This window comes from Cyprinodon tularosa, unplaced genomic scaffold (genome assembly GCF_016077235.1).
Source record: "Cyprinodon tularosa strain WSP-4 unplaced genomic scaffold, ASM1607723v1 ctg83, whole genome shotgun sequence".
Classification (NCBI taxonomy): Eukaryota; Metazoa; Chordata; class Actinopteri; order Cyprinodontiformes; family Cyprinodontidae; genus Cyprinodon; species Cyprinodon tularosa.
Window position 1 is genome coordinate 863817 of NW_024039596.1, and position 26338 is coordinate 890154.

General features: G+C 40.1%; 1 protein-coding gene across 1 annotated transcript in view; it reads right to left on the reverse strand.

Annotated features, from left to right (window-relative positions):
* Window positions 1–1405: 1405 nt before the first annotated feature.
* rgl2 (ral guanine nucleotide dissociation stimulator-like 2) overlaps window positions 1406–26338 on the reverse strand; it is a 62348-nt gene continuing 37415 nt past the window's right edge. The window contains exons 8-20 of the mRNA XM_038272446.1: window positions 25929–26038; window positions 25600–25815; window positions 25031–25134; window positions 22741–22825; window positions 17061–17120; window positions 13616–13702; window positions 13501–13533; window positions 13196–13317; window positions 12975–13061; window positions 4522–4615; window positions 4140–4364; window positions 3832–3946; window positions 1406–2356 (exon numbers count right to left, since the gene is read on the reverse strand). Of these exons, the coding sequence (XP_038128374.1) occupies window positions 2175–2356; window positions 3832–3946; window positions 4140–4364; window positions 4522–4615; window positions 12975–13061; window positions 13196–13317; window positions 13501–13533; window positions 13616–13702; window positions 17061–17120; window positions 22741–22825; window positions 25031–25134; window positions 25600–25815; window positions 25929–26038 (1520 nt within the window). The 3' untranslated portion in view covers window positions 1406–2174. The remainder of the gene's footprint in view (window positions 2357–3831; window positions 3947–4139; window positions 4365–4521; window positions 4616–12974; window positions 13062–13195; window positions 13318–13500; window positions 13534–13615; window positions 13703–17060; window positions 17121–22740; window positions 22826–25030; window positions 25135–25599; window positions 25816–25928; window positions 26039–26338) is intronic.

Here is a 26338-nt window from a genome sequence, read left to right on the forward strand (position 1 = left end):
TGATCGACCATATGGACCCCTATGCCCTCCACGGTGCCTTGTTTAGCACTAATCCAGATGATTGGCCAAAGGTAGAGCACAGCGACATAGTTCATTACCCGGTGTTCAGTGAAAACCCTCTGCACACTCTTGAGGAAATGAGAGCGTACAAGGGTCTAGAGGCTCACAACCAGTTCACATCTGGTTGGGTACGAGATGTCGAAGTGATGTACATGAAGGAAATCGCCATCATACGTGGACGGTTGAGTTTTAATAAGATGGTAAAAATGTAAACAATCCGACGCAGGGCTCGCTATGCTAGGTGGCTAACGGCCGGCGGTGCGCGAACAGTTCCAAAGCTACAAGTCCTTGGAGTCTCATGTGCAGTTTACGAATGGATGGGTTCAGGAGCTGCAGCTCATAAAGCCAGCAAACAGTGCTAACCGTTAGTGCTAACAACCACTCAGGCATGTAATGTACTTTTAACTAGCTGCTATGTGTTTCAAAGGTTTGGTTAGTAACGTTAACTGCCAAACCTCCCTAAACCCTCCGGGTTTCTCACATATTTGAGCCTTTTCCCGTTGGTTGAAATCAAGTTAAGGTGAAATTAATCAAATTAAAACACGGCTGAGAGAGGGAGTCCAGTACGCGGTAGTCATAGGCAGTAGTCTGAGTAGCGGCGGCGGAGGCAGTCAACATTGCGGCCACGGAAAGTAATATGTCATGACGCCCAAGCCCTATTATTAATATATTCTTACATGTTTTAAATGCTTGACAGTTAATTACCTGTGAAGAAGTGAGCACTGGAGACTCTGGCGTATTCCAGCTTAACACCGTCCAAATCGGACCTGGATATCCGTGTCAGCCATAGGTGACGGCGTTGTTCAGATAGCTGTTTTGTTTTTTCACATTGATTCACGATTACGGCTGGTATGCGATAGAAAGAGCGTTGATCTCCACCTCCACGGGCCGTGCAACCAACAATTACACACGATTTCACCATTTTTCACTGTCAATACTGCCTAAGGCTGCCACCCAATATGGCGGATGCGCTGAGTAGTCACGTGAGCGTGACGTCACCTGAAAACCCCCTATTAATCTTTTTCCCAAAATAGAGCTGATCATAATTTTTACATTTCAGAAAGAGTTTAAGTTTGTACCAATGACATCATATTTAGACCAACGTGTTCAACTAGTCATGGATCCCGTCTGTGGCTAAAGAACTCAATGACAGAGATAAGCGGCTTAAGAAACCAAGAACCTAAAAAATAATAATTATAAGAACAAATAAAAACCAATGAAAAGTTTTACAAAAAAAAAAAATAATGTAGTAAAATATAGAGATGACTAAAAGATCAGCAGAAAGTCTGATTAGTTTGGAAGGAAAATATGAAGAAATGGTTGATGACTCCTTTTTGCACAGTGGTACAGATGAATAGTTTCCCTCATGTAAATAATGGGTCAGACTCGTTTTAGGTTTACTTTGGCCGACAACAGCTTCAGCTGGCAGAAACGGTCATAAACATCCTGCTGATGAGATGAATGCAGCTAAACGAGCCGATCAAATAAGTAAAACCCAAAACTATGTGTCCAGACGGACTCCAAAACAATGAGATGAGCTGCAGAGTTGGTAACATTCATCTATGGAAGCCGCCATCACTGTTCAAATAGACATAAGATCATTGCAGCTCAATGTTTATGTTGAAATGAAAACATAATTAAATTCTTTGGAGCTCTCTTGAATCCACCAGGTATCCATAAATAGTTTTTCCTCTGATGAATTAGGAACCTGTCATATCACACAGACAAAGAATATAAATATAAACAATAAAAATCTTCAGTGTTTTGCTACACATCTGTGCTTGGAAATCCTGCTTGCCGATTGAAAATAAAAAAGCTTTGACAGGACAGAAGCACTTAATTATCTCAGTTAGACCTTTTCCCCTCTTTGTCAAAATTAGTGACGCACATTGGTTAGTAACTGCAGAACTGGCACGGGTTCTCAGCAGCAGATGGCTCCTGCATTAACATTCCAGTCGACTTGTCCTTGGTGGTTTGTTTTTTGCAGAACAGACTTGGTCGGGAAAACGAGGGAAGGCATGTTTAGATTTCTCTAGTTTTTGCACAGGAAAAAAAATGTCACACATTTAAAGAGAAAAGAAAAAAAAAAACTGCCACTGAGGACAAAGCTTGTGTCAAAACAAATTCCGGACCAATCTCCTTCCTTTGGCCTTGATACGAGGAAAAGTGGCGCTCGTCTCTGTGGTGATGGGCTGTGAGCTGAGAGGCGTGTTCCCGCTTTTCCTCCTCAACAGGAAGTCAACGCTGGATGACGTCATAGCGTAGAACACGTTTCCTTTGGCAGGGATGACCAGTTCTGCATAAAAAGCAGAGAGACAAAAAGTTTCTAACTGCTAACATAAGAACCGTGATGGATGTTCAATGCTGTAGCAGAAAGCAGCTCATTCATGTGAGACAAATGCATCTAGCCCTGCCCCCGGGAATTGTTCCATATTTAGAAATTGAAATAACTGTCCCGTATTTAGTGGAAAAGGAATGCATTTTGTCCCATTTTACTGTGAGAGTAAAAAAAAAAAAAACTCAGCAAAAAGCTAATAGAAAATAAAGAACACGGGCACGTTAGATACAAAACTTACGGTAAACTTGTTCCCGTCACTGTCCTGCGTTGTGACCAATGAGCTGACAACATATATGTAATGATGCAGAATCCCCTCATCCCATTGGTCGAGCTTAGTGTTGCTCACGAAGAAGATAGCGGAGACAATAATGCAGTATGGGGGACGAACGGAGTAATTTAAATGCTGCAAGAGCATACAAGAAGAAATAATAGACTATCGCTACATAATGTGGCATTGAGCTAAAGATTTTTTTTGTTCTGTTTTACAACTGTAGCCTAAAGTCATTGCATTTAAGGCAAAGATATGTTTACAAGTTTGCACAAGTTGCTGTTGCACCAACAATGTGCACTGTTTATTTATTGTTTTAGTTTGAAGTTACACAGGACAGGCTTATCTTTAAGATACTTTTTTTATTCAACAAAGTTTGTTATTTTGTATTAAAGTGAAATGCTGGATAATATTTTGTTTTCCATGTGTTCATGTAGGGTGGCCCAGAGGTGTCACCACTAATACAAAAGCCGTAACACAAATACAAGAGCCGCAACACAAATACAAGAGCCGCAACACAATTACAAAAGCCGCAACACAATTACAAGAGCCGCAACACAATTACAAGTTCCGCAACACAATTACAAGAGCCGCAACACAAATACAAGAGCCGCAACACAAATACAAGAGCCGCAACACAATTACAAGAGCCGCAACACAATTACAAAAGCCGCAACACAAATACAAGAGCCGCAACACAATTACAAAAGCCGCAACACAATTACAAAAGCCGCAACACAAATACAAGAGCCGCAACACAATTACAAGAGCCGCAACACAAATACAAGAGCCGCAACACAATTACAAGAGCCGCAACACAAATACAAGAGCCGCAACACAATTACAAGAGCCGCAACACAAATACAAGAGCCGCAACACAATTACAAGAGCCGCAACACAAATACAAGAGCGCAACAGCTTGTTTTCTAAACAAAAAAGTAGCTTTGATAAGTTCGATCTTTTATGGCTTTCTTTGCAGTCTTTCTGAGGGTTTTAATTTGTTTATATCGATTTCAAAAATGATATTGTATCGCCGGAAAAAAAAAAATGATACCATGATAAGGTTTGATATATCATCCAGCCCCAGTCAAGCTATTAAAAACTACAAGAACTGAAAGAGGGTTTTCTTTCAGCTCCCAAAAGGTCTCAACCTTTTTTTTCGTACCTTTTCCTTCAGGCAGAAGTTGTATCAGCTCATATCTGGAGGCCTGTTTGGGGTCCTGGTTGTGTTTCTCCAACGCAACGCTGATCACAGCGGGGGTCTTGTCATTGCTCGTCACCTGAGAAGGTTAAAAAAAAAAAGAGCAACTGTGAGATCAGAAGAGCTTTGCACTAATGATACAGCAGCTCTGCTGAGGATCTGATCTAATGACTATCATTACAGGGAAAGCTTTAAGTGCAGCTTTGAGATAAATCAGCCTCTGCCACCGTACTGCTGACATGTAATAAAGGTTCAATGTTTATGATTTTCACCATTATGCTTCGATACAGGTTTCCATCCTGCAGGTCCATCCGGATCCGGATGATCTGCATGTCGGGCCCCGACCCTGGAACGTTATTGGGGAGGTTGTTGCCGCAGGAGGCTGATCTGCGGTGGGATTTCGTGGGACTGGATGGAGTCAGCGCGACGGGGGTGGACTCATTGGTTGGAGGGGAAGTGTCGACATCCAGACAGGACACCGACGGAGATCTCATGTGCTGCAGACATAAATAACTGTAATCTCAGTAATGGTAAGGGGACATTTTTCAAAATAAAAATGTGAAGAAAACAGTCAGCTCCGAATGAAGTATCTGTGAAATGAGCTCATATAAATGCAAACTTGACCTTTTGGAATAATAAGCTTTGGAGTGTTACCTTTGTGAGTTTAGAGAGAAAGTTATTCACTGGAGAATGAAAGTAAAAGAGGCTGTCGCCATCACCAGCTAGGCTGGTTCGGGAGGTACTCAGGCTGTGAACAAGGACAAACACAGAGAGGTGGAAAACATTACGTTAATTAAAAAAAAATACATTTAGTTTATCAAAAATAATCAGAAATACATACAAGTAAAATCAGATTTAATCAGATTTAAGAAGAAGCTAATTCTAGCAGCTTGTTTGTAAAGGTTTAGCCCCTGTCACACCTTGCTGATTTAGCCAGCCTATGCCTGACATCCCAGGATCTAAAACGCAGGCATACGCTGAGCTTTCTATGTATTTTTTCAATTTTGGGCGTATACATGGAGTATTCATAACGAGTCCAGAACTCGTGTCCAGCTATATATGTGTATATACGTATATATATATATATATATATATATATATATATATATATATATATATATATATATATATATATTAGTGCTGTCAAAATTATCGCGTTATTATCGCGTTAACGCGAGGCCATTTTAACGGCGATAATTTTTTTAACGTGAGATTAACGCTATGTGGTTTTATGGTACAACTTTCTAGAGCATAGACTACCTCCATCTAGTGATGTCGGTCTATTGATTTTGATGTATTGATTGAAAATTGTTCATTATTATCTTGGTTAATTAACATCTAATGTTAACTGTACTACATTTTATAGCAGTAGGGTAAAATGCTTGTCTTTGTTCAAAAGACTGTATTAACTGTAAAGACTGTCTTTTACATCAGCCTGTTTTCAGGGCCTTTTTTTTGGCTACATATTTGTTATTTTTTGCTACATGCCTCCCCATCTTCTTGCCATATGTTTCTATGGCATAAATCAGTGTCTGTGACCTGTTTTCATTTTAAAAAAAGAACATTGGCACAAACCTAGCCTGTATGTATTTTTTGTATGTCATCGAGAGTATTTAAATGATTTTCAATCAGAAAAAAAATTTGCGATTAAAATGCGATTAATCGCGAGTTAACTCAGGCATTGATGCGATTAATCGCGATTAAAAAAATTTAATCGATTGACAGCACTAATATATATATATATATCCATCCATCCATCCATTTTCTTTACACGCTTTTCCCAAGTGGGGTCACGAGGGGTGCTGGTGCCTATCTCCAGCAGTCAATGGGCGAGAGGCGGGGTACACCCTGGACAGGTCACCAGTCCATCGCAGGGCAAAACACTGCACACACTCACACCTAAGGACAATTTAGAAAAGCCAATTAACCTAACAGTCATGTTTTTGGACTGTGGGAGGAAGCCGGAGTACCCGGAGTGAACCCACGCATGCTCAGGGAGAACATGCAAACTCCATGCAGAAAGACCCCAGGCCAGGAATCGAACCCAGAACCTTCTTGCTGCAAGGCATATATATATATATATATATATATATATATATATATATATATATATATATATATTAGTGCTGTCAGTTAAACGCGTTATTAACGGCGTTAACGTAAACCCAATTTAACGGCGTCAATTTTTGTATCGTGTGATTAACGTTCTTTTTGGCCTAACACACTTTGTAGTTTTTTCACATGCTGTTGCAACAACTAGTAACGTTAGAAAAACTACAACACCACTCCGGATCTAGTTAGACCGGAAACAAAACATCAGGCACGCTGCAACCTCACTTGGGCGATGAAAAGAGTTGACGCTGCATTTTGAGTGGATGGCTAGCGTGAGACGCCGAAATGGATGCCGATAGTATTCTGAATGGAAAGTTTTCTTTTAAAAAGTTGCCAAATGGTTCCATTGACAAGACCAAAGTCATCTGTGTGTTTTGTCGTTGTGAACTGAGCTATCATCGCAGCACGACCAGTCTGAAATACCATTTAATGGCCAAGCACTCAGCTGATTTGAATTCTCCGCCCCCTCGTCAAAGCCAGGTAACAATGGATGATTTCAGACAGAAGCGCATGGATACTTTAACTAAGAATAAACTTACTGCAGCCATAGCTAAATGGGTGGCTACTGCATGTAGGCCTGTTAACGTTGTGGAGGACGAGGGTCTCGCGAATATTGTACGGACCGCAGCCAACGACTGGAACTACGAATTGCCTTCGAGAGCCACCATTACAAGCCACATACTGAAATTGCACGAAACGGAAAAGGCTAAGTTACAGCAGGCGTTGGAGAAAACAAAAGTAGTCGCGCTCACTGGTGATTACTGGACGTCCATCAGTAATCACAACTATCTCGGGGTCACAGCCCATTACTTTGATCCACAGTGGAAACTTCAGTCGCATGCTTTGACTGTTGTAAAGACAGAAGAGAGGCACTTCGCTGACGCTGTTGCAGAGCACTTTATGCAAGTTGCTAGAGAGTGGGACATCGAACAGAAAGTTGTCTCACTGACCACGGATAGTGCACGCAACATGATTGCAGCGGCCAGGCAGCTCCCCTTTGAGCACATGCCGTGCATCGCACACAGTGTGCACCGAGCCGTCACGGTTTCTCTAACCAACAGCCCGTTTGACAACGCATTGGCGAAATGCAGAAAGGTTGTGGGGCATTTCAAGCACAGCCCAGCAAACCAAGCACAGCTTGAGCAGCAACAAGTCGCACACCATCAGAAGAAAGAGTCACTCGTACAGGAAGTGTCAACGAGATGGAATAGTACACTGGAAATGATCAAGCGTGTTCAGCGGAATGCTGAACCTCTGAGAGATGCACTGGCCCTGCACGCAACGAACGTCGCCATGCCAACAGCTACTGAGCTGGAGAAACTGAAGAAGCTCGAGGCTGTGCTGGAGCACTGCAGGTAATTTATTGTGTATCTGTGTTGTGTGTCTGTTTGTTTAATAATCAAAGTAGGTCTGTGTCAGAACAGTAACTAATTGGGTGTGTGTTTTTGTGCGGGTAGGCTAAGAGAGAGAGAGAGAGCGCACGAGAGAAAGTGAGAGAGAGAGAGAAAAAAAAAACACTGAGTGAATTACAGTAGGCCTAACTAATTACCCACTAAAGTGCTTCTTTATATTATTGCAGGTATGTGTCAGAACTTCTGGGAGGAGAGAAGTTTGTGTCTTGCTCAGTGGTGCTGCCAACGTTGTGTCATCTGTCGCGAGTGATGGAAGTTACTGAAGATGACCCAGCTTACATGATCAACTTCAAGGGAACCTTCGCAGCAGAAATGGACGGTCGCAAGGAGAAGACCAACATCACATGACTGAGAGTTGCTACAGCACTTGACCCAAGGTCAGAATGCCATGCTTCATATTTACACTCATCCTCATCCCCAGCATTGTGTTTCTCTCAGTATGTTTGTTTTGTTAGTTTGCTTGCTTCTTTGCTTTGCATTTTTGAATTTTGCACTGTAGAGATAGGGATATTGTCACAATTTTGTTATACCTGTTCTTGTATTAAAGTTTGATTTCATTTCATTTCAAGGTTTAAGGACCTTAAGTGTCTGAGCAAACCTGACAGGGCTGAGGTGTGGAGAATGATCCGTGCCTTGCTCCAGGAGATGGAGAGTGAGAGGCCTGCACAGCCGGATATCCAAATCACGCCTGAGCCTCCTAAGAAGAAACCAACTCTCATGCTTGCACATGAGTCTTCGTCTGATGAAGAGGAGGACAGTATTGAGCAATGTCTGGAGCGCTACAAGGCAGAGCCTCTTATTGGCATGGATGACTGTCCCCAGGAATGGTGGTCTACACATGAAGGGGCACACAGTGAAATGGCCCGCCTTGCACGCAAGTACTTGGCAACACCGGCTACATCAGTACCCTCTGAAAGGTTGTTTTCACTGTCTGGGTATGTTGTGCAAAAGAAGCGAGCTTCCTTGTTGCCTGAAAATGTCAACAGGCTTGTCTGTTTGAGTAACTGGCTCAAAGCAAAGTAGTTATAGCCTTACCTTTTATTGGTAACCGTTACTGTTCTTTCTTTATGAAATAAGAGGCTGAGTTCTGGCAAATAAAGAGTAGTAGCCTGACTGCTATGTTCAAAGCAAACTTGAGAAAAATATTAAGCCATGGTTTAACTGCACTATAGGCTGAGTCCTAGTTTACATTACATGTGCACTTTGTAATTTAATTTTGTATCGCCCTGTTTTGATCCCTAGGGCTGTTGAACGGGCTGTTTCTGTTTCTATTTTTTTCACTCTTTTACTAATGGACAGTGTATTACATTGTGTGAGAGATTACTGCTCCAAGTGAAAATGTTAGAGTGAAATTGAACACTACAGTATGCCAATGTTGTTTTCAATAAAAAACATTTGCATAAAGCAACCCAATCTACTTTTTCATATTCATAAGAGCATTAAAATGAGAAAAAATTATGTGACAAAGAAATCAAGGGACATTTAGAATAGATAAAAATGTGCGATTAATTGCAAGTTAACTATGACATTAATGTGATTAATCGTGATTAAATATTTTAATCGTCTGACAGCTCTAATATATATATATATATATATATATATATATATATATATATATATATATATACTGGAACAAGACATAGATGGACTAGAGCAGAAAACTTGGTACTGATGAAATGCTACTATACAAGCGTCCCCAGTGAGAGAGGTTACATGCAGAGACTATGGGAATTATGGCGGCTCCAACAACCATTGTCATCATTGACAAAGAAACAACTACTAACTCAGTGTTCTAACATCCGCAAACGGCAGCTCCTATCACAGCTAGAAATTGACGAGGTACAACTGACATGCTGCAGCAAGGGGGAGTCAGGACAACAGGTCAGTAGGGAAATATCATCAACCCAACACAAAGAGACTGGGTCCCCAGCCCCAACAACAACAAGGCCACTAAACGTGAGGGCAACTGACCTGCGACAGCAGATCATAACGAAACTGGATCCCCTAGTACGACGACCAAGACTGCCAAGGCTTAGTGACAGAGTACCCTCTGAAAGTCTTCTAGAAGATGTAAATGCAGCACTACATACTATCCCTACTAAAGATATAACTGAGACCAATGAGCTGACCTACGCCACAGCTACAGTGATCCTAGAGATGCTTGGCTATAAGATAAACACCACAGGCCACAAAGCAGAGCCCCCATGGAGAAGGCTGGAAGCCAAGATCAAGGCAACACGAAGAGAGGTTAGTCAGCTCTCAGACCTGCAGAAAGGTGTAGGGAAGAAGTTACCTAAGTACAACAAGCTGTCGATTCCTGAGGCTCTAGAAACTGCCAAACAAAGACTCGCCGCTCTGGCCACCCGCCTAAAGAGATACAAGGGAGAAGCAGAAGCCAGGAGAATAAACCAGGTGTTCTCCACCAACCCATCCAAAGTGTACTCACAGTGGCAGGGTAATTCAAGATCAGATCCACCCAGGGCTGAGACTGAACAGTACTGGAGAAACATATGGGAGAAGGAGGCATCCCACAACACCAATGCTCAGTGGCTAGAAGATCTAAGAACAGATCACAGCAATCTCCCAGAACAAGAACCAGTAACCGTTACAACGGCAGATGTCCAAGAAAGAGCGGCAGGTATGAAGAGCTGGACAGCACCAGGCCCTGACATGATCCACACCTACTGGCTGAAAAAACTAACCGCACTTCATGCACGCCTCGCAGCACAAATGAACCAACTGCTGATGGATGGGACCCACCCAGAATGGTTAACCCAAGGACGGACAATCCTGATCATGAAGGATCCGCAGAAGGGAACAACCCCATCCAACTACTGGCCAATAACTTGCCTATGTACAACATGGAAGCTCCTGTCAGGCATCATAGCGGCTAAGATGAATAGGCACATGGCTCAATACATGCACCCTTCCCAGAAGGGAATAGGCAGCAACACCAGAGGAGCCAAACACCAGCTACTAGTGGATAGAGCAGTCACCCGAGACTGTAAGACCAGGCAGACAAATCTGTGCACTGCCTGGATTGACTATAAAAAAGCCTATGATTCAATGCCACATACATGGATACTGGAATGCCTGGAAATGTACAAGATCAACAGGACTCTAATAGCCTTCATCAAGAACCCAATGAAGCTGTGGAAAACAAGTCTGGAAGCCAATGCAAAGCCAATAGCACAAGTCACCATCAAGTGCAGCATATACCAGGGAGATGCACTATCCCCGCTGCTGTTCTGCATAGGCCTGAACCCTCTCAGCCAGATCATCACAAAGACTGGCTACGGATACCAATTCCGAAGCGGAACAATCATCAGTCACCTCCTCTACATGGATGACATCAAGCTGTATGCCAGGAGTGAGCGAGACATCGACTCACTGATCCACACTACCAGGATCTACAGCAACGACATTGGGATGTCATTGGGACTGGACAAGTGCGGTCGCATGGTCTCAAAGAGAGGGAAGATGATCAGAACCGAGGGGGTTGAACTACCAGAAGGCCACATATCAGATGTTCAGGACAGCTACAAATACCTTGGGGTGCCACAGGCTAACGGAAACCATGAGGAGATGGCAAGAAAGACTGCCACAGCTAAATACCTACAAAGAGTAAGGCAGGTCCTGAAAAGTCAGCTGAATGGGAAAAACAAGATCCAAGCGATCAACACATATGCCCTACCAGTCATCAGATACCCCGCTGGCATAATAAACTGGCCAAAGGAGGAGATAGAGGCTACTGACATCAAGACGAGAAAGCTCCTCACAATGCATGGAGGGTTCCACCCCAAATCCAGCACTCTGAGACTGTACACCAAGCGTAGCGAGGGAGGCCGAGGGCTAGTGAGTGTCAAGACCACTGTCCAGGATGAAACAACTAAGATCCAGGAGTACATCAGAAAGATGGCCCCCAAAGACAAATGGCTCGGTGAGTACCTCAGGCAGGAGAAAACCGAAAGTGAGGACAAGAAAGAGGAAGGAGAACCATCATGGAGGGACAAGCCGCTGCACGGCGTATACCACAGACAAATAGAAGAAGTGGCTGATATCAAAAAATCCTACCAGTGGCTGGAAAAGGCTGGACTGAAGGACAGCACAGAGGCACTAATCATGGCAGCACAAGAACAGGCACTCGGTACAAGATCAATAGAGGCCAGGGTCTACCACACCAGGCAGGACCCCCGATGCAGACTGTGTAAAGATGCCTCTGAAACAATACAGCACATAACAGCAGGGTGTAAAATGCAGGCAGGAAGTGCATACATGGAACGCCACAACCAGGTAGCTGTCATAGTGTACAGGAACATCTGCCATGAGTATGGGCTGGAAGTCCCAAGGTCAAAATGGAAGACACCTCCTAAGGTAGTTGAGAATGACCGAGCTAAGATCCTGTGGGACTTCAAGATCCAGACTGACAAACAGGTGATGGCTAACCAACCAGACATCGTGCTGATCGACAAACAGCAGAAGAAGGCAGTAGTGATAGATGTGGCAATCCCAAGCGACAGCAACATCAAGAAGAACGAACACGAGAAGCTTGAGAAATACCAAGGACTGAAGGAGGAGCTAGAAAAGATGTGGAAAGTGAGAGTAGTAGCGGTGCCAGTGGTAATTGGAGCACTGGGGGCTGTGACCCCCAAACTGGGAGAATGGCTACAGCAGATTCCAGGTAAAACATCAGAGGTCTCTGTCCAGAAGAGCGCAGTCCTAGGAACAGCTAAGATACTGCGCAGAACCCTCAAACTCCCAGGCCTCTGGTAGAGGACCCGAGCTTGAGGATGACACATACCACCCCACGAGGGGTGAGACAACAGTTTTTATATATATATATATATATATATATATATATATATATATATATATATATATATATATATATATATATATATATATATATATATATATATATATATATATATATATATATATACGTATATATAGCTGGACATGAGTTCTGGACTCGTTATGAATACTCCATGTATACGCCCAAAATTGAAAAAATACATAGAAAGCTCAGCGTATGCCAGTGTTATATGTATATAACACTGGCATACGCTGCTATATATATCTATATATATATATATATATATATATATATATATATATATATATATATATATATATATAGATATATATATATATATATATATATATATATATATATATCTATATATAGATATATATCTATATCTATATATAGATATATATCTATATATAGATATATATCTATATATATATATAGATATATATATACATATATATATATATATATCTATATATATATAGATATATATACATATATGTATGTGTATTTTCTGTACGTATGTATGTGTGTATATGTGTGAATATGTGTGTATATATATATATATATATAGATAGATAGATAGATAGATAGATAGATAGATAGATAGATAGATAGATAGATAGATAGATAGATAGATAGATAGATAGATAGATAGATAGATAGATAGATAGATAGATAGATAGATAGATAGATAGATAGATAGATAGATAGATACCCCCTGGCTGAAGCCCTTCCAGTGATCAGGGTTTGGACCCGGTCTGACTTACTCTGGGCACTGGGTGATGATGACTGTTGGCATCAGAGATCGAGGACTCGGCTCACTGGGCGCTTCGATCTCATTGGACAGCCTGTAACTACAATTAGACACCAGCCGCTGAAACTAAGCTGAATATTTCAAATCTTGCACACAGATGTGACATGCAACAGGTTTTATTCTAAAAGTGATAATGTCAGTAATTGTAGGTGTATTTGCTCATTCAGGGCGTACCTTTGCTCCTCTGTCAGTGTGGGTACGCTGTGATACCACTGTAAGAAGGTTTCATCAGCGACAAAGACACAGTTTTTGCAGGAAGACTGCAGGAGCCGGATTTGAGCTAAAACCTCAAATTCCTGTTAACAAAGAGCTCTGTCACCACAATGTTTCACAAATAAAAAACAGTCACGTCAGTTGATGCAGAATTACTACAGCTGCTTCTTAATTTCTTCCTCTGATTCCCTTCTCGCAGACTCATTTTTGACTTTTACTCATATTTGTAGAGGAGAAAAGTTTGCTTTCTATATTGCATCACTCACCCTTCTCCTTTTGTCAAAGTTGATGTAGCCATTCTGCAAATGCAGTAAAGGGTATTTTAGGCCAGTTTGCGTGCAGTTACATGGATAGCAGGACGACACAGAGAGATCTACTTACATCCAGCCTGTCTTTGACTGCTGCGTCCAACATGGTGAGGTCTGTGAGGAAGATTCCCAGGTAGGGCACGGTGCCCTGAGCGTTGGACTGGGTTAGGAAAAGAAGAAAGGTATTTTTTATTAGCTCCAAAGAGGTTTTTATTCGCAGCCCAAAGAGCAAAACCGACGGATGAATTTCAGAGCAGCCGCCTGCAGCTGTTTTCAAACAGCGGCTCACAGATCAGCTGAACACACAGAAGAGACAAGACGCCTCCCTGTCTCACTCCTTCCAACAAATCGCTAATCTATCCCCGTTTAACCAAAGAGACATCCCTATGAAAGCATAAGGAAGAATTAATACTGTGACTCTGAGAAGTAGATTCTGCTCCCCGCTTTGTAAACTGTGAAAGTATTTCTCCACCGTGACTTTTCCACACACTGGAAAAACGACCTAGAAATAAGTAAAAAGTTCTTAAATTAAGTGCATTTAACCTTAATTTGAGTAGGTAAATGAGATCATTTATCAATGGAATTAGATTTTTACTCTTAAAATTAGATATTTAGATAAAAGGCACTTGAAATAAGTCAATGCAATTGTGTTTTCTTATTTTAAGTGTAAATAGTCTTGTTCCATTGGCAAATGTCTCTTTTACCTCCTCAATTCAAGAACAAATTCACTTATTTTAAGAAAAAATGACTTATCTAGATTTTGATTTTTTCCAGTGCAGTGTTTGATGTCACCAACCACACTGCAAAAACAATCCAGAAATAAGTAAAAAAATGGCTTAAATTAAGTATATTTAGCCTTTATTTGAGCAGGTAAATAAGATGATTTGCCAATGGAATGAGTATTTTCACTCTTAAAATAAGATAGTTAGATAATATTTACTTGAAACAAGACGATAAAATAGTTTTTTCTTATTTTAAAAGGAAATTGTCTTGTTCCATTGGCAAAGTGTCTCACTTACCTCCTCAAATCAAGGAAAAACGCACTTATTTTAAGAAACATATTGAGATTTGTATTTTTTGCAGTGCATCACAAAGCTTTGCTCGATTGTAAAGAAAGGAAGGAAAAGATGACCTGATGATTATTTCTGTTCTTTTTTTAATATATAAATACATCTGAGAAATGTTGAGCGTAGCAGAACCTGCAGTTATCTGGAGGTACATCTCTATCAGCTTTGCACTGGAAAAGAGTTCAATTTAAATTTCTTCCTACAAATTTTATGTTTATTGGTTGCCTCCTAGAATCCATATTTTTTATTAGTATCTCAGAAGTTACCTTCCCTGATTTGTTATTACAACTTTCTTATCAATTCCTGCTATAAAAGGATGCATGATGTGACCGCTCTGATAGCAATTCAGGGAAATCCAAAATGTCAGACTGTCTTTGCCCGATATGTTGTAGTGTGCGTTGTCAACCCAGTAAAGTGCGTTCAAATCAGATGTGTGAGTTAAGGCCAATTTATGCTTCTGATGCATAGCCTCTGCAACCGTCAAATATGTCTCTGTGCGTGACAACGCCCCCCGCGCAGAGTAGGGGTGGGTATTAGCAGAGAAGTCACGATTCGATTCGAATCACGATTCACATGCCACGATGCGATTCTATCACGATGCATCATGATACTTGAAATATCGCGATGCATTGCGATATTTTCACTGAACACTGTAAGAAAAAGATACAGCCCTTACCAGTGGCTGACTGGCTGGGTATGATCTGGATCGTGTCTTCAATTGATACATAACTGAAAACAACTGAATTCATACATAGCTGTATTTATTGAAACGACTTTTGGAGGTGTTGCCATGAAAACAAATACTGGACAGAAATATTACTATTACTGGCGTGGACACACTGACAAAAAGATCTTAGGATTAACAAAATAAGGATAATCAGTGCCGTTTTCATGGCCTCAGTGGTCCTTTAAACCAATGAAATGAAAACATTCAAATGTATATTTCCCCTTTTGCAAATGACGTGCGTCATATCAATTTCGTTTTTACCTTCTTTGTTTTTAAAGCCAAAATGCATCCAAGCATCTGACTTGAAATGTGATGGAGACGGGTGAATTTTCATAGTGTCCTCCATGTTTTATTTCATATGACTCGTCTCAGTATCCCACGGCCGGAAATGCTTGTGACACAAGGCAGCGGGCATCAACACATCCGCAGCGACATCTGCTGGACTGGAAGTTGTATTCCACTTGGCTTGGCTGATATGCGCCAACCATTAATGTATTTTATTTGTTCATTATTATTATTTTTTTTAATAATCGATTCTTGCTTTCAAGAATTAGAATCACGATGCATCGTCATGATGATTATTTTGCACACCCTTAGCGCAGAGGTTCTGAAACCGTCGTCGCACACCTAAAAAAACTCCTGACTACGCGTCAGACGGTCGCAAACCCGCTCAGACCTCAAGCGAAGTGCGCAGACAAAAAGCAGCTGTGATTGGTCCTTGGTATGCCTTTGCGGCTGTCTGTGTGGTCGTCCTTCTTGATTCGGTGCCGGGGCGCGCCATTTTTAAAAACCGAGGAACAATTAAAAAGGACAATTACGATGAAATGTTAATCGAGGAGGTTCGGAAGTACAAAGACTTGGCAAATTATTTAAAGATGCCAAGGTCTCTGCCGAAACGAAGTTCTCGTGACAATCCGCCGAAGTTCTCGCAAGTTCTCGAATAGGCTCCCCGTTGCGCTTTGGTGGGAAACTGCTGTGCGTCCCTAGAAATTCCAGACCGACGGTGCAGAGGCATACTAGCAAAACTGGTTCGCTATCAGACCCAAGCGACATTTGATCCGGCCGAACATATGGCTTTACGATCAACTGGAAGCAGTTCCGCGCAAACACGCGGAACCAGTTAAATCTGAAATATCTGACAAAAATAAAGCATTTTAAATGCCACGATAATCACAAAATACCAACGGAAACCCTGTATCATTTTCCTTCCCCTTCACAACATTCATAGCTTTTATGTCACAAAATGAGGAAACTGTTTAAAAGGTGTGAATACTTTTAAAGGTACTGCAACATCCATGCTTCTGAACGTCTTTAAATCTACCTGAAGATCATTTTTAAGCACTGAGCTTCTTTCTGTGCATTTTTACAGGCTATTACATCATGCTGAAAATATCCAAAGTCAGCCATGAAGGCCTATGGAGACGGACAGCTCCTCAGGCTAAAATGTTTAGTATTCCATCCAGACATGAGTTTTAAAGCTGGTGAAAATAGTTCAGCCTTATATGCTGTAAATCAAAGGGCTCATTCCAAAGTTACTCCTCAAACGTCTTAGTGAGGCAACCCTGAGAGGATTCAGCCCTGCAGATGTGAACTCAGCCTATCCGTGTGTTTGAAAGGTGCTGCACACTTTCTTCCCCCCACAGCTGACATGTCCAACCAGAACCTCTAAACTGTAAGGAACAACATTCTCTCAGATAGATCAGCCTCGTTTCCTCTTTACTCACCCTGTTGAGGTGTCTGTTGTTCAGCCTGTTGTCACAGTTTGCAAACTTTGATGTGCCCTCCTGTAAGACAAAATAGCGATCCTCTTATCACCTTGGATGGGTCAGAGATAGATAGGGTTCAATCTTTTAAATATTTAGGAATTTTAATTGATGAAAGTCTACATTTTAGACCTCATGTCGAACAATTGATTAAGAAACTCAGACTGAAAATTGGCTTCTTCTTTAGGAATAGGCTTTGTTTCTCCTTTAATTCGAAGAAGAGACTGGTAGCTGCAACGTTTTTACCCATTCTGGACTATGGTGACCCAATCTATATCAATGCCCCAGATCAAGTTCTAAAAATTTTAGACTCAGTTTACCATGCCACCCTACGATTTATCACAAACTGTAAGCCTCGCACACACCACTGTGAACTTTACATACGTGTGGGCTGGCCATCATTAGAGACTCGTAGACTCACTCACTGGTATATGATCATTTATAAGGGTATTCTGTGTCTGCTTCCCTCATACCTTTGTGAGTACATTCAACCAAGAGTGGCTAGACTGTTTTCTCTACGTTCTCATGAGTCTTTGCTTCTGTCTGTACCTAGTGTCCGCACTGAAGCTGGAAAGACAGCTTTTCAGTACTCCGCCCCCACAGCATGGAACAATCTTCAGAAAGACTGGAAGTTGAAGGATTTGATTCCAATCTGACATTTTAAACGATTGCTCAAAGGTTTGGAAATGAGATGTATGGTTTGTAACTGTTTTATGAATTTCTAATTATATATAGATGTAATTGTAAACTGTAATGCAATTTGTAATGTATTCTTTTGCCGCTGTCTTGGCCAGGACTCCCTTGAAAAAGAGATTCTTAATCTCAATGGGACTTTCCCTGGTTAAATAAAGGAATAAAAAAAAAAAAAGACAGGACGAAGGGAAAATTTTCCATTTTCTTAAATTTTCTTAAGCTTCATCACTTAGATCAGGTTGTCTCAGTGTAATATATAAAAAGGCATTCTGTCATTAAACAAACTATCTTTTGGCATATTTGGCATCTTGTAAAAGCTAAAATAATAATAACTGAACTTTATTGATCTCACATTGCAACTTCTGCATTTAACCCATACCTTTTGGGAGCAGTAGGCTGCCATCGTGGGGCGCCCCGTTAAGGGGATAGCTCTTACACACCCAGAGTGGCAGTCAGTGGGAGTGAGTTTTGAACTCACAACCTCAGGATTCAAAGCTGTGTGCCCTAACCACTAGGCTACCACTCCCAAAAAAGCCACAGGGCACAAATATATACAGTGAAGGTTTATTTCTTTTTTGAGATTACTAATCTTAAATTGTTTTTCCTGCTTTTTAGAGGAAATGTTTCTTTCTTTAAAGTTTATTATGGTACCAAAGTGATTGATTAACCCTTTAAAGCCTGATCCAAGAATAAAACAAAACAGAAAATTACTTATTTTTGGTTTGATTTCCTTATTTGGCCTTTTAACGAAATATGTAAAAAGAAAAAACAGAAATACATTTTTGATATTAATAATTTATTACTATGCGATAAGTCAGGATTATTTTTTGTGTAGTCTTCTACTGGCTGTTATCAGGTATATCTGATTGTCTACAATAGGATTGAGCAAAGTTTTTACCATTAAATTATGCAAAAGGTGTCAGATGCAAAACATTTCAGAAACCGTATGTATCAAATACGATACATTTGGCATTATAGGGTTAATGTGCTCCAGCCAATTATATCAGCTTGTAACTTGATTATGATAAAATAACCGACTGCAGATGTACGTTGGGGTCAACTTTTTAGCCTGAGTCATTATAAGTTATTGTAGAGTGTGAATATAAAGTGTGTGAATATCTACAAACATTTTTTTTTATTTTACCTTCTCTTTTTAAACATGTAGTTAACCTTTTGAGATAGATAGAAATTCCTCGATATTTTAAATTCTTCCTACATCACAGGTTGCATCCAGAGCAGAAATGATTTTTAAGAAGAAGAAAAAACTAAAACTACCATAAACATTTGGGTTTTTCTCTATATTTTGCTGAAATACAAGATTTTGCAACACAGGAGAATGTTTTTTTTCTTCTTTTTATTGATTTATTTTTACAAATTAACAGATGGTTTTATTATTAGTCATAGTAAAACTAATGTCAGGTAACCAGCTGTGGCATAAATGAAGTAGGATGAAGGTTCAGTTTTGTAGCCATATCATCTTTTTTTAAAGGGGTTTCGGTCTAGAGAGGCTTGTTAATACAGTTATTCATTCAAAATCTCTTTTTTTTTCTTCAATGAAATCCAACATTAAATCTATTTCATCCCTCTTGTCAATATTTGAAGCATCCATTTTCAGAACAATGCAGAAAATTCTTATGGGCTTCTGCTGCCGGAGGACACACAGTCCAGTTTTCTTACTCTGCTGTTTTTATGGCCTTCCTTTTTCCAGTTAGTCATAGATTGCTATTATTGCTCCCAGTGATACAATTCTGGTTTTAAATCACAAACCATTTTTAGATAGAATAAAATTAGATCAATCTAAATCCACCCGGGTGGGAATAACTTTGAATTTAACTGAAAATATCAAAACCATATTTCAGTGCTTTTATTTATACATTTCTTTTCTATACTGTCATACTTTTCTCAAACTCGGAAATATACTCAAATTAATGGAAATAACTAATGATTGTATTTTAAATGGATCCACATTAAGTTGTAAGAACAGATTTTATTCGAGAAATATTTATTTTTGAAGTAAATACAAAACATTTAAAATACTATTAATTGTTTAATTTGTATAAATTTATATAAGATATTTTCAGAATGACATCACTTGTTTGTTTACCCTGCAATGAATTCTGGGTGAATGAAGTACGCTAGGCCGTGTATTGATGAAAATATATTATACTGTCAGTGATGGCCAAACCCATGGCCACACCTTAAGTCTGGACTATACATGCACCTTTATTTATTTAATCCATACACATACTTTAGTTTGCAATAAAACTTTATTCTTAGTTCAAATGCATGTGTTCTATTTGTAAATGCGCACATTTAGTTCACTGTATTTGTTTGCACTCATTCATATTTCTTTCTGTTTTTGTCACTAATGTTTCTTGCCTATGGTGCCTTGGAGTTTGGTCAGACAAAGATGGCAGCCAGGGTTCAGATCTGCTAAATGCAGGAGGGAAAATTGGACTGTTCCATTGGCTGCACCTTAAAGGGGGGAATTTGAATTTTCCTTTTCAAGTTTTTTGCATCTTTCACTTAGGATTTGTTTGCAGTTGGTGTGTTTTTTTTATTTTTCTAAGATATAGCTTTTTTTTTTTTTTTTTTGCCAAACCTAACTGTACTGCCAATGTTTGTAATTTGTGGTTGTTTGTTTAGTTTGAATTACCCCTATTGTGTTAACGGTCTGATCAGCCAGTGTATATATACTCTTGTGTGTCATTTCTTTGTTAGGTCAGTTATGTTTGTTTATGCAGCCAGTTTGTACGGAAGACGATTAGGGCCACTACAAAAAAAAAATAAAAAATTGTTAACTGATTTTTTTTTATTTTATTTCAGTATAGTATGGGAAAAAAGTCAGAATTCTGACTTTAATCTCAGAATTCTGACTTTTTTCTCAGAATTCTGACTTTTTTTATTGTCAGAATTCAGTAAGATTTCTGAGTTTAAAGTCAGAATTCTGAGATTAAAGTCAGAATTCTGACTTTTTTCCCATACTAAACTGAAATAAAATTTAAAAATCAGTTAACTTTTTTTTTTTTTCAGAGGAGGCCCTAATCCTCTTTCGAAAGTTTGGGCACAGTTTGCTTGAGTTAAATTTTCTCTTTTTGGTTGGCCTCTTTTATGATTTGTATTTTTTGTTAGCTTCTTTTTTGGGTTAAAAATCAAAAACCCTATTTCTGACTCTTAATGCTTTTCATCTTGGTCCCTCACACTGTCACTTTAAACAGTCGTTCATCATCTCCAGATTTGATTTTAATTTCACCGCAGCTTCTGCTAATAGTGTTCTAGCTAGACCTAACACATCAATGGTTGAAAAAAATGGTGACTTCCATAGGGAAAAATATAACAAAGGATGTATACTGGTAATTATTTAAGCAATTATGAGTTTTTATGCATCACATATGAAAACATTGAAGTTAATAGGAAAATTCTAACATTTAGGCTAACATACTGAACTATTCATTGATCCGTTTAATGTTTACTAGCCTCGTGAGACCATCCTGATCTCGCAAGGTTTCACTCGCAGATCAGTCTGGAGACTCTCCGTTAAAGAAAATTTGGAGGCGTTCACCAAACGAACGTCCAATCAGCGTTGGCTTTGAGGCGGGTTGAGGTGTGACGCAACGAGAAGCGTGACAGTTCAGTCTAAAGAACATGGCGGCTTCAGCCGATGAAACTAGCGTTAGCGTGGCTATCGAGCAAGTTTTATCGGAATTACAGAGTATTTCTTCAGTGAAAGAAGAGCAAAACACTGCTCTGGAGGTGCTGATGAAGGTTTTCAGTCATCCAGGTCATAGTCATTCCGTAAAAATTCAAAAATATCCACTGGACTTGGTTTTCAAGATTTGAAGACGTTTCGCCACCTCTCCAGAATTGAGAAAGCTTCCTGGAGAGGTGGCCGAAACGTCTTCAAGTCTTGAAAACCAAGTCCAGTGGATATTTTTGAATTTTTACGGGACTGCTCTGGAGGCTTTTCTCAGAGGAAAAGATTTTTTTGCTCTTCTCCCGACTGGTTTCAGCAAGAGTAGCCTGGCTTGTGGTTGTGTTTTCGTCGTCGCTCTGTTAGTACGTCATATGCTTCGTTGATCTGATTGGTTTATTTCGCCCGTCTATCACCAACATAGGCCAATCAGCTAACCAGTTATTTCCGCCCCTTCCCAAAATTTCTTCAACGGAAGGTTTCCTGATAGATATGCGGAGCAAATCCATCTGGCGGAGTCAGGTTAAATGTTTACTGCAGGAAAAAAATAATTTATAACTAGGCTTTTTACACCTCCCTACAGGGATTCAATTAATCAGAGGTTGCTGCTGGTGCACAAACTGGAAGTTATTATCAGGGGTGTCAAATGCTGGGAAAGTTTTAAGCGTTTGTTTCTATTCACGATTCACACAACTGCAATTTGCAAAAACTATGTTGTCATTTAGCAAAGACCTAAAACAGTGTTTGATGTAATCACTAAAATCCTTTATATGTATTATTTGTTTTTATTTTATTTCCCCACCATCCGGTGACTGCCAAACAGACACCAAAATGTATTATGAATAAGGAGAAGACAAGAATAATTAAGAAGCAATTTAGGTTTCCTTGTGAGGAAATGAAAAGATGAGCAGTGAAAACATCAGACAGCAGCCAGGAGCTCTGATCTCAGTAAAAAATAGCTCTAGAAACTAATTCAGGACTTCACAGACAGAGCCGCTGAGATCTCACTTTCTATCGCCAAACTGCCACTTTGCTAACAGCGCTTCTTAAAATAAACACATCAATTCACAATTGACTGGTTAGTTACATGCTGTGCCATGACCCTGAGTGAGAGCTGCTTCCTGCCTGATCAAATGTCTCACTAAAGCAGAGGAGATTATATCAGCAGTTTTTAGGAGGATTCAGCTTCCCGGGCACACGTAGCGTAATTTATTTCCGCTGTCATTAATGCACTCCTTATTTCAAACAGCAACTCACCTCCTTCAGGAGTTCTCTGCTCTGTGCATAGTTGTCCTTGTCTGAAAATATTTCTGCCAGCTCCTCGTATCTCCTCAAGGCCTCTCTGTGAAAGAAAACAGCCGCCAGTGGAAGATTTATGTGTGTTCTTGAATTATTCAAGGTAGCAAAATGGAAATTGTGCAAGCACAGCTAAAAGTTTCAAAGAGCTGAAGGCACCTTTTAGGGTAAAGTTTCAGCAATTTAAACAAAACGCAGGTTTGAAATACAGGAAATTAGATGCATTGTCATTTTTGTCAAGTAACCAACCCTTTAGAGGAGGTTGTTTGGGGAGAAATAAAACTAATATCCTCTTAAAACCCACCTAATTCAAGTAATCCTCGCCTATTTTGCAAACCCAAATTGAACTGTAATCCCAAATTATATGTTAGATAGCTACACCATTTGAAAGCTAACAGCGTCTAGTTTCTGAAAATATAAATGAAAATAGTGAACTGCATCAGTTCGAACATGACTGAAAGATGCTTTTTTCTTTCTTGAAAATAAGTTTTTTTTTTTTTTAACAGCATTTATAAAGAGTTGAGAATAGGAATGTCTCATTGTATTACATTTCTTCTACATCATCTCAACCACAAATGCAGAAAATGTCAGACCTCTAGCTACAACCGGTCCAGAGCAGTGGGGCTTTAAACTTTTGGTGTCCCATAAATAGACGGCCATTCTAAACTATCACATTGGGAAACATCCCAACCTGGCAACAATGCACGTAAGACGGGAAACGTTAGCCTTTAGATTCAAAACCCCGTCCTGCACTGCAACATATTTTCACAATGCCTCATACCATGAAGCTAAGGCACAACAAATATGTAAAGCATAGAGAACGATATTTAACGCTAATAAAGATTCAATGTTGGTGAACAGTAAATCAAGTTAAAATAAATCTTTCTAAAGTTTGTGAACAGTTAACACTGAGACAGAGTTGGGACAACACCGTTACAGTGTTAGTGTTTGTGTTTTAGGAGGTAAGAGTTCACAGATATTGGAGTTATAGAAGAAACAGATTAGAAAACGCTGACTGGATTCTCCACTTGAACTCCTCCATTCAGACAGTAGGGTCTATTATATAAGGAGTAATGTAATGAAAGTAATTTCTCCCTGCGATTATTTAGGTATTTCTGATTCTAATTCCTGGTTGATGGGACAGGTGTTGTGAATGAAACGGTGTCCAGCTTGAAAGAGCTCCTGTGTGTCGCTGAATGTGTGCATTGATGACTGAAAGACATCTTCTGCCTCCATTTATCTGCTTACTAGTGTGTTGAATTCATGTTAATGTGGATTTAAAGACATTTCAATTAGTAGAAAAAATTGCAGGGGGAATATGAAAAAAAAGTCTAATCAACCAAAACTTTTGCGACCCCCATGCAGTACCTCTGAGGCCCCCCTAGGGGTCGCGGACCCCCTGTTGAAGACCTCCAGAGTATTCCAGTGGCCTCCACAGCCACCAGATCTCAGTCCGGTAGAGCATTTTAGGAAGTGTGGATCAGGAGGTTCTCTTCTCATACTTGATGCCTTTTACCTCCTGTTATTAATAGTCTCTAGATAATAATAAATTGTTACCTTTTCATTTATTGGGGGATTAATAATTAACAAACACTGTTTATCTGACTGTTTATCACAGTCAGATAAACACATCAAAATAACAATTTGCCAAATAGAACAAAAAACTAGCTATCAGAGCCAGCGGTCTTTCACACACTGCTATGCGGAGAGAGGGCTGCTGCAGACGGCTAACGTTAGCCCTGGCTGCCGTTAGCCTCAGAGGTCCTTCTGGTTGCTGCGTTCCTCTCAACTTCAGAAATTAATTTTTGCATTACGCATTAAATTGGTAAATGGGCCATATAGTGACACCTAAAAGTGTCGCTCCAAATGATCCTAAAATTTACTTTTATGCCCTGGAAGCTGCAGCTGCTGTAGTGCATGCTGGGAAAGCTGTCAATCTCAAGAACGGACAAGTCTGCTCTGATGCATGCTGGGTGAAGAGGGAGGGGCGAGAGCAACATCCGGGGACTTTGTCTGTTCTCAGTCTGCTTTTCTTGTGAATTGGAACAGTACTAGGGCTGAGGCTGATGACGTTTCACGAGTACACAAGGACATGAGAATGCACAAGTACACATATTGAGAAACAACCTATGCCTCCTGCAAAAAAACCCCCAAATCAAACTAAATAAATGAGTATTAAAGTAGATGGGGTTTAATAAACTTTCCAGAGTATCAGTTCATCTGTGAAGTTCTCCTACAAACCGCCACACACCTGTCAGTTTCCTGCCAAGTCCTCCTCAGCCTGTGGATGGGGTTACTCTGCAGCGCGGACACAATGGCGTACAGGGAGGAGAAATTCTTCCTGGCTCTGCATTCCTGTTCAAAGCACACAAAACCGGAGTGAAGAAAGGTCTTAACATGCAGTCATGCTGTCAAAGGGAACGCCTACGGATGTGTGTTTGTTTCTATACTGGAGACATTATCAGGAATTAAGTTACACTTTAAGTTTAGTGAATTCATTTTTGCAACAAACGCCGAAAGTTGTCTTTTCCTTAAATTGGAGAAATTAGCTGGTTTTGTCATCCTCTACTAGTGATCCTAATGCTTTTTAAAGGTGCATCACTTTATATGCCTTTACAAAAAAAGACCCAAAACATTAGATCATGATAAAATACTGGTTATATACACCAAATGTTGAATTTGATTTGCTTTTTAAATCTCTAAAATGTGAAGTGACCAAGCATCATCAAAACTTCTGAAAAATCTGTTTTTATTTTCATAAAATGATGCCTTTATGGAGTACAGATGCACGATATGGTGTTGTGCGTCCAGTCCCCTGACCTCTGCGACGCTGATCCATTTCTCCAGTAGCCGGGCTCTCTGTTGGGTGCGCAGGTGCGTCGGGCAAAGGCAGGACGCCAACACCGCATTGGCCAGCTTATTGAACTGCCGTATAGTGGCCCGGACAGACCAGCAAACCCCCTCCCTGCCCTTCTTGTCTCTCTGAGACCACAGCGAGCCAAGACAGTGGTACGGCACAAGACGAACAAAGAGTTCCTGAAATACCCGGAAATATGACTCCATTATTTGTAATAAAAATGAAAAGGTTTGTTTTAAAATAGGCTGCTTTGCTGGTCATTGTGTTCTACTGAAAAATAAATCTAACTCACAGTTTCTATCTTTGTGAGCTGCTCTGCAATAAGAGCTGCTGGGAATCCCAGGACGCTGTGAGCTTCAATCTTGGAAGGATCAGGTGGAGAGCTGCTAGAACTGGTTTGATCTGCAGAGAAAAACACAACTGGCTGATTTCATCAGATAACTCAAAGTCTGCTGAAGAGATTGATCATTTTTTATGGGTATTTAAGAGAACAAGTATATTTGGGTTCTGACTGTAGGAGGTTACTGTTGGTCTATTAAGATATTTTCATAATCTGAAAAAAAATACTGCACATTTCCTGTAGTTCAGTTTCAAAGTTTTAGCATCATTTGGGTCATTTTATGCATGTTTGTTTTTACTATAAAAGAAGAAAAGCTGAAATCACAGAAACATAAAGCAGACGATGCAAACACAAAACCCAGG